Here is a 17,009-nt window from a genome sequence, read left to right as displayed (position 1 = left end):
AGGGTCCCAACCGCTTCGTTGTTAGATCGAGTTCTAACTGTATATTTTTCTATGTCCCAGGTGTCCCTGGACGCAGTCAAGGATGTCTGCGCGATGGACGGAAGCATCGTGACCCTTCGCGTGATGCATGGCATACGCGAGGCCCACCTCAATCCGAAACACTTTGAAAAGATGCGTGTCCCGTACGCCTACCAGCTGTTTGGTCCACAAGTGATCCGCGGTCTGCGCTTCTACCAGCAAGATGTGGATCGATCAAGAGGGAACTGCATAGAGGCGACATTGCGGTTTTTTGAGTAAGTGTGCCCGATATCTTAATTGTGTTAGTCTCAACAGTATGCTTACACGATGTTTGGGAAGCAAAGTGGAGGGAAGTATTTGGCGCACAGCTGGGCATTTCAGCACTATACACTCGAGCGAGTGTACCGTGCTGTGTGTGTAGTATGTATATCGGAATCACCTGCGACGACAAGGCTGCGAACTCTCGGCATTTTTCTTGTTTTCTCGCTGTTCGCATGCTTCAACTCGCCCGTTTTCTCTGTAGTTGCACTGACAGCACAGTAATATGGTAGGCAACGAACACCTCGTTGCCACGGCGTTTTGTTCTCCTCCTGATATTACAGGACACCTCGAACAGGCTACATGGGAAGCCTGTGGTATCGTTGTTTTGAAACCATATAAGGCGTTTCGTAAAGGTTTTCCAAAAAAAAGTTACTGAAACGTCAGGCTTATAGGGAAGAAACAAAATTTTCTCTACGCAGGTTACGTCTCATGTGACATTTTAGTCCGTTTCTTTTCGCACAAACTCAGTTTGTTTCTTACAAACTTAGTAGAAGTTTTCGCAACGTCACCAGTGCTATGGTGTACTATAACACTGTACCTGTGCCATAAACTCGACGGCATGACTATATCGTACTAAATTTTGCGACATAATCATGCACCTGAAATAATGAGGCACGTAGCCCCGCGTATGACATGCAGTGTCATGTACATTGCGCGTTCCTTGCAAAATTAACTTGCGCACGTACAAATGCAGAAAATGGCGTGCCTACACTTAAGTAATCCTCTTCATACCTATTTTTCTTTGACGCAGGATGATCAACAACATCATCAACATCATGTCCTCTCGGCACGCCAAAGTTGCGCTGCGGTTGAACTCGAGCGCTGTCGATTGCCTCTACACCTTTCTTGCGTACTTGACAGAATGGGAGTCACACAAAAGGCGTGCGGGGCTTCATGAGCCAGTCCACAGCAGCAGGGTTTCGAGTAACTATCAAAGGCACCTTGTTTTTGTTGCAATACCTGACGACGGAAGTAGGTTATACCTACCTGATGACAGCCCGGCTCAACCAAGACCCACTTGAGAGCACTTTCGGTATAGTGCGGCAGTGCAGCGGGAATAACGATCACCCCACACCGCAGCAGTTCCTCGACACAATGGCATGCATCAGCTTTTGCAACCTTGTGCGCTCTCCGGACAAGGGCAAAGTGCTCCCTGACACACTTTTCCTTTTGTCCCCTGGACTGTATCCGCTACCACCACCGCAGAACCCGAGCTTCACCCGTGCACTAGGTGAAATGCAATTTGTAGGCAGTGAAGATGACATTTTGGACGATGTGGTGACACATGAAAGTGACCATGCAGCATATGTGTCCGCCAGAAGTGACCGCAGACTTGTCCATTACATAAGCGGGTATGTTGCCAGAAAATGTGTCTTGCCGTTGCGCTGTTCTGCTTGCGAAAACGACTTGTTGACTTCGCAAGAAGATGCCGAAAGCGCTATAGCGCAGTTCACTCAACAGTGTGATTACGGGGGCCTTTTGTATCCATCTCCGACCCTGTTCAACTTCATTGCCTTTCTTGAAGATATATTCCCCGAATGTTTTAGCGCCCGCCCTGTGCACCATGACAGCATGATGGATCTGGTTGAGCTCCTAAAAGTCAACAAAGTAAAACTAGTTGGATGTGAGGAGCACCGCTATGCGGGCAGTGGGCTTTTATATACTGACAAGACTGCGATTCTTCGTCAAAGCGTTGAACCGTGCACGGCCATCTAGGCGGAAGTCTGCGCAACAAAGAAAACTGAGCAGATGCTCATAACAGTCATAAGGAGCCAACCTCGCTTAGATGGAGCAATCGGTACTAAAACAAATGTACTGCAAGTTGGTGCCATTGTTTTGTTCGGTTCGGTTGTGCATGCTGACTTTTCATTGTGCGTTTTATACATTGCGTCCGACATTTCGTGAAAGAGAACAGCCGCGAGGTCAAAAGGTGATGTGTTCCAGCTGAGTCACATGGATTTTGTTGAGCTATGAAATTTGGCAACTGCTCTGATGAATCATTGCCTTTTTGCTTTAGGAAACTTTCCTAGACGTTACAATCCCGCAGCAAGCTTGCTCGACTGCTCAGACAAAGTTCGCTAATCCTTCAAAACTTTGCATATAATAACTTCAAAAGACCCAAACAAGATCTGTTCAGCGATGTTTACGGGTTCCCGAACCTTCTGAATACGTTTGTTTGTTTGTTCGTTTGTTTGTCGCTGTCGAAAAAATTCTTTATCCGGCGCTTTTTGACCGAGATACATGACTGAATCGAGAAATACCTAGATTTTTTTTCTCTGAGTGTGATATTGTGCTCATTTGTATATTCTTTTCAAGATATTTGTGGCTGTTTCGCTACGGTTTGCTATGTTACAGCTCGAGACTGCATAGCAAGAATCTCAAACTCACCTCACATAGCAGGCCGCAGTCACGAAATTTAGCCTCGCAAGGGCAACGACAGTGAAGGAGGTTGAAACAGAGGGGAGGGGGGTGGGGGCTTGAACAAAATGTTAGCTAAAGTTGCCAATTGAAAGAAGGCCTTTCCCATATCTCATACATGGGTCATTTCTGAAGGGCACTTTGCGTCAGGATTCGAGAAAAATATTGACATTGATCTCCAAAATGAGCAGAATCTGCACGCCGATTCTGAGATAATACAGTTTTTGTTCCACGATTATGCTTCAGCACATGGTGACAGCATGGGATATCTTACCCAAAAAATGCTTCACTCCAGTCATGTTCGGGTAGCTCATGCATATTCATTAAAAAGACAATAAAAGCATAGGACGAAGAAAGGCATGTGTGGGCCGCGGGCCGCTAGCGAAAGGTCAGCGGGCCGCATGCTGCCCGTGTGTTTGAGGCTCCTGCTATACAAAACTCTAAACTTGGAACGCCTTCCAACGCCTTGATCAGCACAGTCTGAAAAACGATGGGTGCGCTAGAAACTCCGAAGAGCAGTTTGGTACTCCAATAGTCTGCGTTGCGCATTAGCCATAGATTGGGACTTCACGTCATCCCTGATTGCTACTTCCTGCTAAGCCGGCGAAAGGTCCAGCATGCAAACGATTCTGTCGCCTGAAAACACAGAATAAACGTTTTGTTCACATTGACTGCCTTTTGTAGGAACATCGGGTGACAATCTACCTTGATAGCTTGGTTCAGAATAACCTTCCAGTCATCACTCAGAGGGTGCCCTTTACCACGTTTATAAACGACCATCTTTTGTATCAGAATTAACTTGCATAAATAAAGACTACTCAATGTTTAAAGAGCGTGAATGTTCATACAGCGCTCGAGCTCTCGTCAAACAACAGAACGTGAGAGGTGGTTGGTGACGCGGCCTAGCACGAAACTAAAGCGTGCCCTTACAGAAGTAACTGAATGTTTACTGTATGTACATTGATATAAGAGAGTATGTACAATGTATATTGATGTCTGGCAACTATAGCATCGTTTAACCTGGATGCACCTACTTAAATTATTGGTGGTACATCTCCATCCTGACTACTAACGTCCATGTTTAATGATTATACAAACCCTTGTGGTAGCTGTAGTAGATAACGGTGAAAGTGTAGTCAGAGAACGAGGTGTGATAGCCAGAAGAGCGTCTCATATTGGACGCAGAACTTGGTCGCCATCCCGCGGCATGTTAAAATGTGATTGAACACCACGGCCGGACTAAAGGGAAACGCAAAGTGCGTCGTGCCGGCCCCCGGCCGCGATTTTTCGCGGGGCGAGCGCGTAAGCGGGGAACGTGGTATAACAGGCAGGTGAAGCAGGCGCGCGTCGCAGAGCTATTTTTGGTTTGGATTAACGTGATGCTGTGAGCGAGGCCGACACTTTTACGACGCTTGGGCTAAGATCGCCACCTCGCGCTGTGTTAAGAAATTGACAAAATTGAACTTCTATTGAGAACGCACCGAATGGGATGGACGTGTAACGCGTTGCAGACGTTAATCGCGGAGGCCACAGTAATGACGAATTACTTTACCGATCCCAGAGGACAACACCACCCCGCCGACTGGGAGAGTGGTAGATATAAAAGGCACGTTTGTAAAGCCTCTAGAGTCTGTGACCGTGGCGCAGTGGATAGCGTGTCCGGCATCTGTTGTTGCAGGCCGAGCGGTCGTGGGTTCGATGCCCGTTGATGGAACTTCGTTTTCTTTGCCATCTGATCGTGTAAATTTTTTCGACGTCATTTCCGTGACGGAAATACGTCACTGAAGTATTGGTGGACCCCGGCATAAAACACTTTCGCGTTAAAAAAATAGAAAAAGAGAAGTGACAGAACTTCGTGGCTTCGAAGCATGACTTATCAACGGGACAAATAGCTGCACATACCTTTTGTCGCAGAATTTTCAATAATTGTTTCATGTGTACCTGCTAATTCTTCGCTAGTTCGACGCAGTCGTGTGGTTCAGCGCAAAAACAAATGAGTATTTACTGCAAGCTACGCGTTCTTTATATATGGTGCTAACAAGGTAAGGCAAACCACGATCACGTGCTTGCCTTTGGCGGGTACAGAGCATTGCTCCAGATGACGATGCCTTATAATCACGCCTGCCTGTTGACCGCGAAAATTTCCCTCCCATGCTGCTCCATACGGATCATTTCATGTCCCCATTATTGGCATCGCGTCTAAAAAGACCCACGCATCTTCAACAACAACAACAACAACAACAACAACAACAATAATAATAATAATAATAATAATAATAATAATAATAATAATAATAATAATATGTGGGTTTTACGTGGTAAAACTATGGCATGAGGGAGGCTGTAGTGTAGGTCTCCGCAAATTTCACCACCTGGGGTTCTTAACGCGCGCCTATATTCAGGTACGCGGGCCTCTATTATTCCGCCTCTATGGCAATGCGACCGTCGCGGCCCAGATAAAACCCTCGATCTGCGGATCAGCAGCCAAGCACTGTAACCACTGTACCAGTGTGGCGGTTACTAGCAAAAATGATCCCGAAAGACTAACTGCACAACTGTGCTGGACTGGGCTGGTTGGTACATTACTGGAACAGGCACGGCGTGTCTGTCATTCTTACTTCGCGTCTCGTCTGAAGCACTGTTCGATGCCACCTCTTACCAATAATGAACGCTAGTGATCTTCGGTGGTATGCACAAAGTGTGCACTACTATAAATACTTTGAAAAGTCAAAAAGTATATGTTCACAAAACCAGTTGTACAAGAAAAATATATGTGTATCCACAGTTTATCCAGATCAAAAGCACAGGGAGCCGGCGCGCTGTAGTTTGGCTCTTTAGCTGCCAGTGAGAAAGTTGAAAGCGAAGCAGGCGCCAATGGCGCAAAAAAGAAAAAGAGAAAAAAAAAGAGAGAAGCGCCTACAACAACGCGATCATAGACGCATACGTATGACACAAATATTCGTCTCCATCATTTATTTTGGCTTAGGTCGGCCATGAATACAGCCTAAATTTTCGTTATTATTTATTATTTAAGGTGCACTTTCGCAAAAGCAGTTGTCCAAGAATATTATATTTGAATCCACAATGTCAACACGTTCACCAGTTTACGTGCACCTCGTGATCGTTTTATTAAGGTTACCAGCCAAATAGCATTTCCTATAGTGTCAGGAGGAACTGTTAAAGCACAGACAGAACACCGCTGCTTTTGCGGTATTCAAACCTTCGCCGTTTCCCGCTGACCGAAGGTTGTTTTCTTTCATTTTTCCTTGCGCAGCGAGCCAGCGGCCGGCAACCGGAAGCAGCGTAAGAGACACGCAGGCCGAGTCTCGTATTCGCGAAAATCTCGGAGGCCATACTTTACGTTTTTGTTGAATCCCACGGGTTGGCGCAACTATGCTCACTGTGAAATTTATTTTATTTTACTTATCATTTTGCGTTACTTTTTCTAGCAATACGTAGCAACTGAAGCTAGTTTTAAGAAAGAAAGGAAAACCAATACAGCTATAAAGGGTGACACTACGAATAAAAACACACCCTCTACAGCTGCGATTCGAACCCGGGCCTTTTGAGTGGGAAGCGGGAATTGTACCCCTGCAGCACTTTCGCGGAGCCGCGCGCAACTCTTTAAATGACGACACATTGTAGACTACCGATCGCAGCGCTACAAGCGGATTGACCCTGTTTGGGCTTCACTTTTTGGGCCGCGTCTCCTGCGCGCGGGTGGCAGGAGACGGTAGGTGGGGTAAAGCGTTCGGTTCACCCATATAGCCGCTTAAAACCGGCTTGACTTGGCTTGAAGTGCATAAGTAGGTGGCGGCAGAGTAGCGTTCAGGCCGCCGTTTATTTCTGCGTGGTGTGGTGGGTGTTGGCCGAGACGGCACTACTGGTGTTGGTTTTGAGCGTGAACTGCGTGCGCGAGAACCGCCTCTGGCCGTGGTGTAACCGTGGGACGTGGTCGCGTTGTGTAGAGTGTTGTAGAAAGTGATTCGTGTGCAAGTTGTTGCCGCTTTTGTTTCTGCGATGTCCCCGTGTTCAGTGGACCGCCGCCAAATCTATAAGCAACGATAACGAGCGTGAGATAAAGGCCATGTGTATGCGATTTGTGAATGTCTGTAATAGTAGTGGTTCTTGATGGAAAGGAAGAACAGAGTGTCTAGCGCGTTACGTCTAGACGTAACTATAGGAGCCGTTGCAGTTACGTCTGGACGTAAGAATAACAAATCTTAAAGTTACGTCCAGCGTGAGATCAGACGCACCGAACCGATCGGCTCTAGTGGCGCAGCGGGCTAGTACGTGTCGTGCTCGGATCTGCGAGGACGTTGGTTCGAACCTCGCTGTTGTCCTTCTCTCTCTTTTTTTATTAAGTGCTCCACGGGCGCCGTAATATTTTTTGTTTAAGGAAATCGCCTTGGTGGCAGCGGTGGACGCTCCAGCCCATGTCGCGCTCCGTACTCTTGCTGTAGTGACACCAGCCACTCAGCAAAATAGTGGAGCGACGACGGCGCACCGCGAAGCGACAGCGTCCCAGTGACACGAGCCAACCACTGAGACCGGCAAGATAATTATTAAACTTAGGTGCGCATTGTGAATCACACGGTGGACGTAACTTTAGCAGCTGATTATGGCTCCCTGCGTCGTCTGCTAGCCACACCGTGTTCGCTAGTGTGCGAACGTCCTGCGCGCGTCCTCAGAGGGCAGCCTATTCCGATGTGTTAGCACAGCATCAAATGCTTGTACGTATGTCTGCACGATATAAACAAGCATTTCAATTTCCAAGGCTTGTATGCAGACTAATAAGTGAGGAAGACACGCAAATTGGGCGAGTTGGTGAGGTTCCGTGGTAAAAATATAAAGCAGCGCTTTTTTAAACACAAGACGAAGGAATGGAGGGACACATACGTCTCTTCTTTCCTTCGTCTTGTGTTTAAAAAAGCGCTGTTTTATATTTTTAATAAGTGAGTGCATGCACGTGTCGGTATGGAGGTGTGAATGCAGAATTTTTGAGACACAATTATTATTTTATTTTATTTATTTAATATCCATAGCGCCCATACAGGCATTACAGCGGGGGGGGGGGGGGGGGGGGTACAGAAGAAGAACAAGCATGAAAGTTGCAGGTGCAAATGAAAATGTAGATTATTCTACGCCGACACAAACGTACGCAGCTGCGTCGAACACAGCTACATCAAAAATGCCGTATACATTGGGAAAACAATCTAAAATAAACAGAAAGCACAGTGATAATAGTTAATGGCAATGCGAACAGTAATTACAACAAAGCGCGGCAGTGGTAAATATATAGTACAGCACAAGATGCAAAGGAAGCACTAAAAGATCATGGTGATTACCAGGCGTACGCATGATTTCTTTTAAGGCTCAGTGGTCAAAAGATTTAATCATTTTTATTGCAGAAAAGAATGCGTCATTAGACGAAATTCCTACAATTGTGGAAGGAAGTCGATTCCACTGACTGATAGTTCTGGGAAAAAAAGAGTTGCTGAAGGACGATCTTATCTTGTGTTCGTGATCTTTACGTGCTGATGTGTAGTGAGGCCGGTTAATGTATACGTCACGGGGAATTCGAGTATGAAAATAATATATGCTGTGTAATAGCTTCAGTCGAAATGACGCTCTTCGCATGCTGCAGAGACTTCCATTTTAATATCGCCTTAGATTCCGTTGCACTAAACTGTCTGTCATACATGGGTATATTAAGCACATATCTTGCCGCCATGGACTGAACTTTTTCTAATCTTTCTTTGTTTGATGCTGTTGAAGGGTCCCACACGCAGCACGCGTATTCCAGCACTGATCCTACGTATGTTTTATATAATAACTCCCGGATTTGCTGTGGAAATGCACGTGTATTTCGTCGCAAAATTCCCAAACTCCAACAAGCTTTACCTACGGTATAATTTACATGCCGACTCCATGATAAAGAGGGGCAAAAGTAAACGTCTAGGTATTTGTATTCGCACACCATTTTTACCGGTGAGCAGTTTATTGTGTATTCGAATTCACCTGGACTTTTTTTTTTCTGGTGAACCTCATGCACACCGTTTTCTTAAGCTTCAGTTTCATTTCCCATCGCTCACACCATGCGTGTATCGCACATAAGTCGTTTTGGATCACAGATCAGTCACTTTCAGAGGTAATTTTGCGGTATAATATTCAGTCGTCTGCAAATAGCCTAATATGATATTGTACGTTTTCGTTAATCTCATTGATATAAAGTAAGAAAAGAAGGGGTCCCAGAACTGATCCCTGAGGCACCCCCGACGTCACATAAGTTATTGCAGACTGTTCGCCGTTTACAACTACGCATTGTCGCCTCTCACGTAAATATTCAGCAACCCATGCAATAACCTGGGGATTAATGTCAAAGCTGGACAGTTTTTCCAGTAATAAGTAGTGCGAAACGGTGTCGAACGCTTTCTGAAAGTCGAGGAAAATGCAATCAACCGAAGAGTTATCGTCCAGTGCTGCTGCTAAAACATGTGTGAACTCTACCAGTTGTGTGACGCACGATAGTTCATGTCTAAATCCGTGCTGGTTTGAGTTCAATAAAGGATTACTATCTATATGCTTAACAATGGCGGTATATAAAACGTGTTCAAGAATTTTGCAGCACGCAGAAGTGAGTGAATGGGGCGGTAGTTATTGATAACGTTGCGCGGGCCAGATTTATGTATAGGAGCAACCGATGCCATTTTCCAATCAGTCGGGAGAGAACTATGTTTTAAGGACTTTTCGTAAATGACTGTTCGCAATCTCGTGAAGTGTTGGCGATTTAGAAATCCTTGTGATACCAAGCATGAACTATAGTCTGTAAAGGCCGGTTAGCAGTAAAATAGACCTCAAGTCACGCACTTCTAGAGAAGTACACGGATTCATGCAAACAGAAAAGCAGAGTGCACAGAGTTCCACTTCAACTATAATTACACAGAAATACAGGCTTTTTTTTGTAGCCGCTACAGCAAGAAGTATATTGGTTCAGTCGCACAACACCATTTATATTGTAGTATGGGCAGAACACAACCTAAGCACGTACAAATAAAGCAAGAAAAAAAAAACATCGAGCACAGTGGAAAACACGACTGTCGCCGAAGGCCAGTACCCCATTGATTGGCGGATTGCACTTCTCACACGTAATATGAACGTTAGGACGGCTTCGTGCATTAATGTGGCAATGGAGGGCGTATATACCACCATTGGGCTGTAGTCAACGCGCTTTCTTGGATATGTGCCGCCGACCGCCCATCCATACTACACTGCTAACGCCGCGACGGTGAGCCCAATCTCGCAACAATGTGTTGCGAGTAGGCCAAGTAGGCTGCACCAACATAACTGGACGGAAGGAGGCTTTCTAAAGACGACATTTATGTGTACACACGCGGGGCAGCTGTACCGATTGTTATTGTATGGACGTAACCCTAGTGGACGTGTGATACATCAACACGGGCACGCAAACCGTACTTACATCAAGTTCGATGGAGACCTGCAGTTATTTTACTAACCGTGATTGCCCCAAACTGAGGTTGACCGCCTCAACGAAGCTAAGGAAAAGGCAGCACCCGAGACGATGGCTGAAGGCAGCGTGGCTCCGGCGGAGGCCGAAATTAACGTCTTCCTAAAGTGCGTCAGCTGGTCTGTCTCGACAACAGAGCTGCTGATACGCGAAACAGTCCGGCAAAACAAACCACGCACGTCTCAATACACAAGTGATGCTGGTAAATCGGTGATACGACAGTGATCCTGAATGTATGGCCGCTTAATTCAGCGAGCGGCCGTGCTGAACGTTACAGTTACAGTGGCTAGGTGTAAACGTCTAACCTTTCACACCGACCACAAGGTGACCACCCCTAATTTACGTCAAATATTCTCAGGGACAGTAGATTGCAAACAGCAAGGAGTTGTTTTAGTCTGCGCATAGGACGCGTAACCACGGAGGAAGAATTGCACCGTGGACCCCGTGGACGTAACGCTAGCAGTGGCTATAGTTACGGCTGGGCGTAACGATAGCGACGGCTACAGTTACGTCTGGACGTAACCCTAGCCGCACCGTTAAATAAAAGTGATGGTTCAAGTGACTTTCCAACTGTAAGCGATCGATCCACGCAAAGCACGCACTTACCACACATACACGTCCGCCACAGTACAAGCTGTGCGTCAGACAGACATTCACAAATCACGTAACTCATGGCCTTTATCTCATGCTCGTACAGCTCGTTATCATATCTTATAGATTTGGCAATGTTCCACTGAACAGGGGGACATCGCAGGAACGAAAGCGGCAACGACTTGCTACGACTTCTACAATATACACAACGCGATCACGTCCCTACGGTCAGAGGCGGTTCTCGTTAATGCGCACAGCTCACGTCGCTCAATATCAACACCAGTACCTGCCAGTACAGTAGTGCGTAGTGCCGTGCCTCCCCTGCCAGCACCCACCGTACGCAAGCCACACAAACGGGCCACGCAGAGCACGCACTTACCACACAGCCAAACAGACACATTTCACAAATCACGTAACACATGGCCTTTATCTCATGCTCGTACAGCTCGTTATCATTGCTTATAGATTTGGCAGTGGTCCACTGAACCGGAGGACATCGCAACAAAAGCGGCAACGACTTGCTACGACTTCTACAACACACACAGTTCTCGTTAATGCACACAGTTCACGCTCAGTATCAACACCAGTACAGTAGTGTGCCTCCTCTGCCAACACTCACCACGCAAGCCACACAAACGGGCCTGAACGCTACTCTGCCGCCACCTACTTATACACTTCAAGCAAAGTCAAGCCGGTTTTAAGCGGCTATACGGGTGAACCGAACGCTTTGCCCACCTAACGTCTCCTTCCACCCGGTGGCAGGAGACACTGCCCACTTTGCACTTTTTGAAGCTCGTTCCGGGCACTCCCCTGTTCTAGTACACTCTACCCTGGCGGCTCGCGTGGCGCGCGCTCCACGCCTCCGTGTAGCGTCAGACCCCGGAAAGTCTCAAGTTCTAGCATCGCCGCAGAGGGCGAAAAAATCGACCGCGGCGAGTTCCATCGATATGCGCGCAGAGTGGAGCTACTGACTCCTCTGCTAGAGCCGCTGAACCATCCAAATTTTTCACTTTAAGAAATTGTTTTGCGGAAGCCAATGAATGATTCAAACATGTTATTTTGCTTTGGACAACCAGAGAGTTAATTATATTTAGACTTAATTTGTATAGCTGCTTTTTAATTGAAGTGTCAACGTTTTAAGACTTCAGTGATGACTAACTGGACCAAAATCCAATTTGTATCGATCTTTTCCGTGGCCGTTGGCGTTCAAATTGTTCGGCGGCAACGTAAATGCGGAAGCACCTTTCGCTTCATTTCGCAGACGTCGTTTAATCTTTACAGCAATTCACTCAGTTTACCGGCGAATTTAGGAATGCTGCAGCGATCGAGATCGAGGAGTACGTTTGACGCTATCATGGAGTCGATCTGTTGATTCCGCACCGTAAATAGGTAAACCGGCGCGTCAGTTATGCTCTTGTTCAATGGTCCGTCGTCGTTTCTTCGACATAGTTTTTACATCAACTAATATATTGCTATAATGAAGAATACATAAACCACATGTTGTTCTGTGTCAGCTTTGCATTGCCGTGTAACTTGCACACGCGACACGTCTGGTTTGTGATTTTGGTGTACTGTACTTAAAGGGAATGCGCGTGATTTGCAATAGGACGCCGAGGCAATTTGAAGTGGCTATGCGTGCAGCGTTTCTGATAATCGATCACAAGTTTTTAAAAAGAGATTTTATATCCACGAGGGGCGCGAACAGCGGTGATTATTGAAGGTGAAAGAGAACGTTTAAGTGCTTTGGGGTTCTCCATGAGTGATTAGATTGTGTTAAACATTTAGATTATTATCAGCAGTGCTTAAAGTCAAGGGGGCTTAAAGTTTGTGCGGTCTCTGGGGGTCTCATACCCCTCCACCGATAGAGATCTGAGACCCATCTCGCCAGAATGTAGGGGTGTGTGTGTGTTGGGACCGTCGAGATTGTTCAGAAACTCTTATCATTTTCCTTGGTTTCACGATTACTATAAAATCTAAATGTTGTAACGAATTTTGCCTGATGAGTATTTTGTACCTTCCACCCTGTAACGGCAGTGGTTTCGCGAATAGTATTTCTTATGTTACAAGTGTCGAAGCTTCGTTTCGCTGCTTCCATAGATGGCAAGTTTCATTGTTTACTTTACTGAAAGTGCGTATTTCATCTGATGTGTTTTTTCTAAAGCGGATATAGAATTAATGTAATGATGAGTACTTTCAGAATACCAAGATTTCCCCGACTTCTCTCCAGATCTGTCAGCATCAAGGCGTGAGACCAGTAAGTGGGAGCTTTCCAAAAATAAAGCACAATGACATTACTCCTGCTTAAATTTGTATAGTGATATACAGCATTCTTGTGCCCCTCAATATCTCTCCACCAACAAAAGAGTAAGCATCGCAACAGGAGCCATTGCCAACAACACCAACTACACAGAGTAGGATTTATTCATCTTATTAAATCAAGATTAATGCAAGATTACATAGTAATTCCAGTAAGTGCGCCTTCATTCTACAAAACAAAAAGGAAATATTCTCACATACATCCCCAGTATATAAATATTGGCACTACAACTGGTTAATGATACAGCTCATTACATTAAATGGATGCTTTCATTAAATAAATGCACTTTTGTTTTAACGTCTTACTATCTGCCACTAGGTGTGTGCCTACTTTGTGGAGATAGGTTTAGCACAAAGCTTACCCTACGAGGCGACCGGCAAGGGACGCGACGTTCTCCACTGCCGCAGCGAACAAAGACGTTACGGCCGGGTTCGTCGACTCCGGCACGGCGCAGAAAAGGCACTCGAGGCGGGATGTCAACAAACAACACGGGTTTATTAACCCAAGATGCATCACAGTACGACAGTCACGGGCTTGCAGGCCGTAAGGGGAACTCCACAAGACCGATCGAGTACGCTTGCCAGTGGCGCTACGACTATCACACAAAGGGCAGCAGTCGAGCGCACGAACGAGAAGCCGCCTGCTAGAGCAGCGCGTCAACCTCTCATGCTAGCCTGAGAGCATCTGACGCGGGCAAGCCCGCGCCAGACAGAAGCGAGCTCAAGAGGGAAGGGGGTTGTCACTGGCGGCCAATGAGGACAGGCGTTGCGCAGTGACATAAGCTAGCTTGGTGGCGTGAGCATGTCCAGGCATGCCCGGGCGCGTGCCCGCGCGTCGGGAAGCCGACGCATGGCTCGCACCAGACAGAGGCCTGGCGCTGCCGCCGTGGTCGCCATACTGGAATACCAACTAGCCCGTACCCAGACCTTGCCGGTTAACGGCGGTTCCCAGCGCTCGAGCCGCGCGGGACCAGCACACGCGCTAGCTGGGGAACGAGGCGCCAAAGGGGAGGGCGCGCTCGATCACGAGGCGACCGGCAAGGGACGCGACGTTCTCCACTGCCGCAGCGAACAAAGACGCTACGACCGGGTTTGTCGACTCCGGCACGGCGCAGAAAAGGCACTCGAGGCGGGATGTCAACAAACAACACGGGTTTATTAACCCAAGATGCATCACAGTACGACAGTCACGGGCTTGCGGCCGTAAGGGGAACTCCGCAAGACCGATCGAGTACGCTTGCCAGCGGCGCTACGACTATCACACAAAGGGCAGCAGTCGAGCGCACGAACGACAAGCCGCCTGCTAGAGCAGCGCGTCAACCTCTCATGCTAGCCTGAGAGCATCTGACGCGGGCAAGCCCGCGCCAGAGAGAAGCGACCTCAAAAGGGAAGGGGGTTGTCACTGGCGGCCAATGAGGACAGGCGTTGCGCAGTGACGTGCGCTAGCTTGGTGGCGTGAGCATGTCCAGGCATGCCCGGGTGCGTGCCCGCGCGTCGGGAAGCCGACGCATGGCTCGCACCAGACAAAGAGGCCTGGCGCTGCCGCCGTGGTCGCCATACTGCCGGTTAACGGCGGTTCCCAGCGCTCGAGACACGTGGAGCCAGCACACGTGCTGGCTGGGGAACGAGGCGCCAAAGGGGAGGGCGCGCTCGATTCCCACAACTTTTGGCCAGGTGACTTTTAAGGGCTTGTTTTTGTTAGACACAATATTATTGAGAATTATCTGTTAGTTCCCATTATTGCTTTTGGGCCAGTCATATACGTGGCTGTGTGCCAAAAACACATTTTGCCTGTGTTTACTTTCTTGTCAAAACATGCAAAAATACCAAATTAGCCTTTTACACTAGCCTGACCTGGTATTTCAATTTGGGCATAGCTTGCAAATTTTGTAAAGGATGCACACAAAATTCCAGGTAATAAGATGTTGCACTAAAATACAAATGTATGTTTTTATTGTACCAAACTTAGCTAAACATTTAACCAAAGTGTAAGTTTTAGAGCCTCTTGCTTAGACTTAACATTAGTGATGTGGCTGTTTGATGTTCCAGGAACCCCTAGAGCCAGGACCAGGACCGGAAGGTGCTCACTCCACGTTCTATGAAAAGGCTTCAGCGCTTCTGCGACGAGAACTCCCACCTCCATCAAATTGTTGCAAGACTTAAAAAGCCTAAGAAACCAATTTCATCTCATTCGCAGCTTCTTCTGAAGCAGGCAGGTACCTAAAGAAGGCCTTTGTGGAAATTCTAAGAGTGCAAATGCATCTGCAACCACTGAAAAAACATGGGAGACGATGGCCGATGCAACGTAGACAGTTTGCCCTCAGGCTTTACTTTACAAGCCCTGAGGCATATAAATATCTACCAAAGGTACTAAGTAGGGAAGTGCGAATAGTGAAATTTCATCTCGAATCGAATAGCGCCGCATAGTGGCCCAAAATATCGAATAGTATCGAAGCGTGCACGGACAGTTACGGCAAGACAAAAAAAAATCAAGGACGCTACGGCGTGGTGACAGCTTGCGCGCTTGTTCGGGAGTCTTTTTTTCTTTTTCGAGCTTTTATGGGCGTGCAACCGTGTTGATAGAAGAGCCGCCATTCTAGTCAGCAGTGCCACTTTTAACTTCCTAATGGGGAGCAGAGGGTGGTACAGTAGATAGCTTTCTTTTTTCCTATGGCCATGCATACGGCTCAACTGACAATGGTCACGTTATTGTGCTCCATCGCCATGGGTGCTCTGGGCCCGAAAATCTTCGGGCGCCCGTTCACAGCAGCGTTTTGATTGCATGTCGAAACGATGGGAGTTCTGAACAAGTGGTCAGTGCGGCGGTGGCGACTGCGCAGCGTGAACAAATTTTCGCATCTGAAACCAATCATCGAGGGTTTCGCAGGCCAAAGTCGGGATGTCTTACGGCCCATGCGGCATGTGCGACCGAACTATGCAAGAAGTCCGGAAGCGAACTTAAGATGGGCTTGCCACTTTTCTTGTCTTTCTTTTTACAGCGAAAGCTGTTATGAGATCATTTCACCGGCCGTTTTTGGCGCCGTAGTTGTCCGCCGCCGCCGCCGCCGCCGGTGTCCGTAACCAGTATCAATCGAAATAAGAAAAAAAAGCGAAATAAGAAAAACATTCCAGGATGGAGCGAGGTTCGAACCTGGGCCCTCTGCGTGGGAGCCCAGTATTCAACCTCTGAGCCATGCCGGGGCTTAAAACTGCTTTGCAAAAAGGTCCTATACAGGCTTCATGTCGGGAAGGAACCACATTAGCATATGCAATTAGCGTGGTAGAAGAGTAAAATAATCACCAAGCGTCGCACAACGCGAATTCTGTAATCAGGCGTCACACAATGCGAATTGCGCAACGAGTAGGTTGTGAAATGCTTCCAACCCATTACAATGATCTCTGCCATAATTCTTCGTCGTCATCAGGCACAGCATCAACAAAGTGCGCATAATGCCTTACATGCGTTTAGCAGGTACCACGGATCTCCGTAAAATGACGAAAAATGGCACAGTGCTTGCTGCCCTACTTCTCAAATATTAGAATGATTCAGAGCGTAGTGGGTTCCTCGCAAGTGCACTTGTATTGGTTGCCAAGGAAGCCTATAAGCGCAGATCCATTTCCTCGGGGTCTAAGTAAAATTACAATGCTTTATAGCGAAGTGGGTTCCTCGCAAGTGCACTTGTATTGGTTGCCAAGGAAGCCCATAAGCGCATGATCCATTTCCTCGGGGTCTCAGTAAAGTTCTTCGCCCCCTCCCCCCGTCTCTCTCACGTCAACGTATGTTATACAGCATGACGGGAGAGGGAAATAGCGATCG

General features: G+C 47.3%; 1 protein-coding gene across 1 annotated transcript in view; it reads left to right on the top strand.

Annotated features, from left to right (window-relative positions):
* Positions 1-297, top strand: part of LOC125759521 (uncharacterized) — a 19,133-nt gene extending 18,836 nt beyond the window's left edge. Inside the window, exon 2 of the mRNA XM_049418392.1 lies at positions 61-297. Coding sequence (XP_049274349.1) covers positions 61-297 — 237 coding nt within the window. The remainder of the gene's footprint in view (positions 1-60) is intronic.
* Positions 298-17,009: the final 16,712 nt, after the last annotated feature.

This window comes from Rhipicephalus sanguineus, chromosome 8 (assembly GCF_013339695.2).
Source record: "Rhipicephalus sanguineus isolate Rsan-2018 chromosome 8, BIME_Rsan_1.4, whole genome shotgun sequence".
NCBI lineage: Eukaryota > Metazoa > Arthropoda > Arachnida > Ixodida > Ixodidae > Rhipicephalus > Rhipicephalus sanguineus.
Note: the sequence above shows the minus strand (reverse complement) of the source record. Positions and strands in the feature narration are given on the sequence as shown.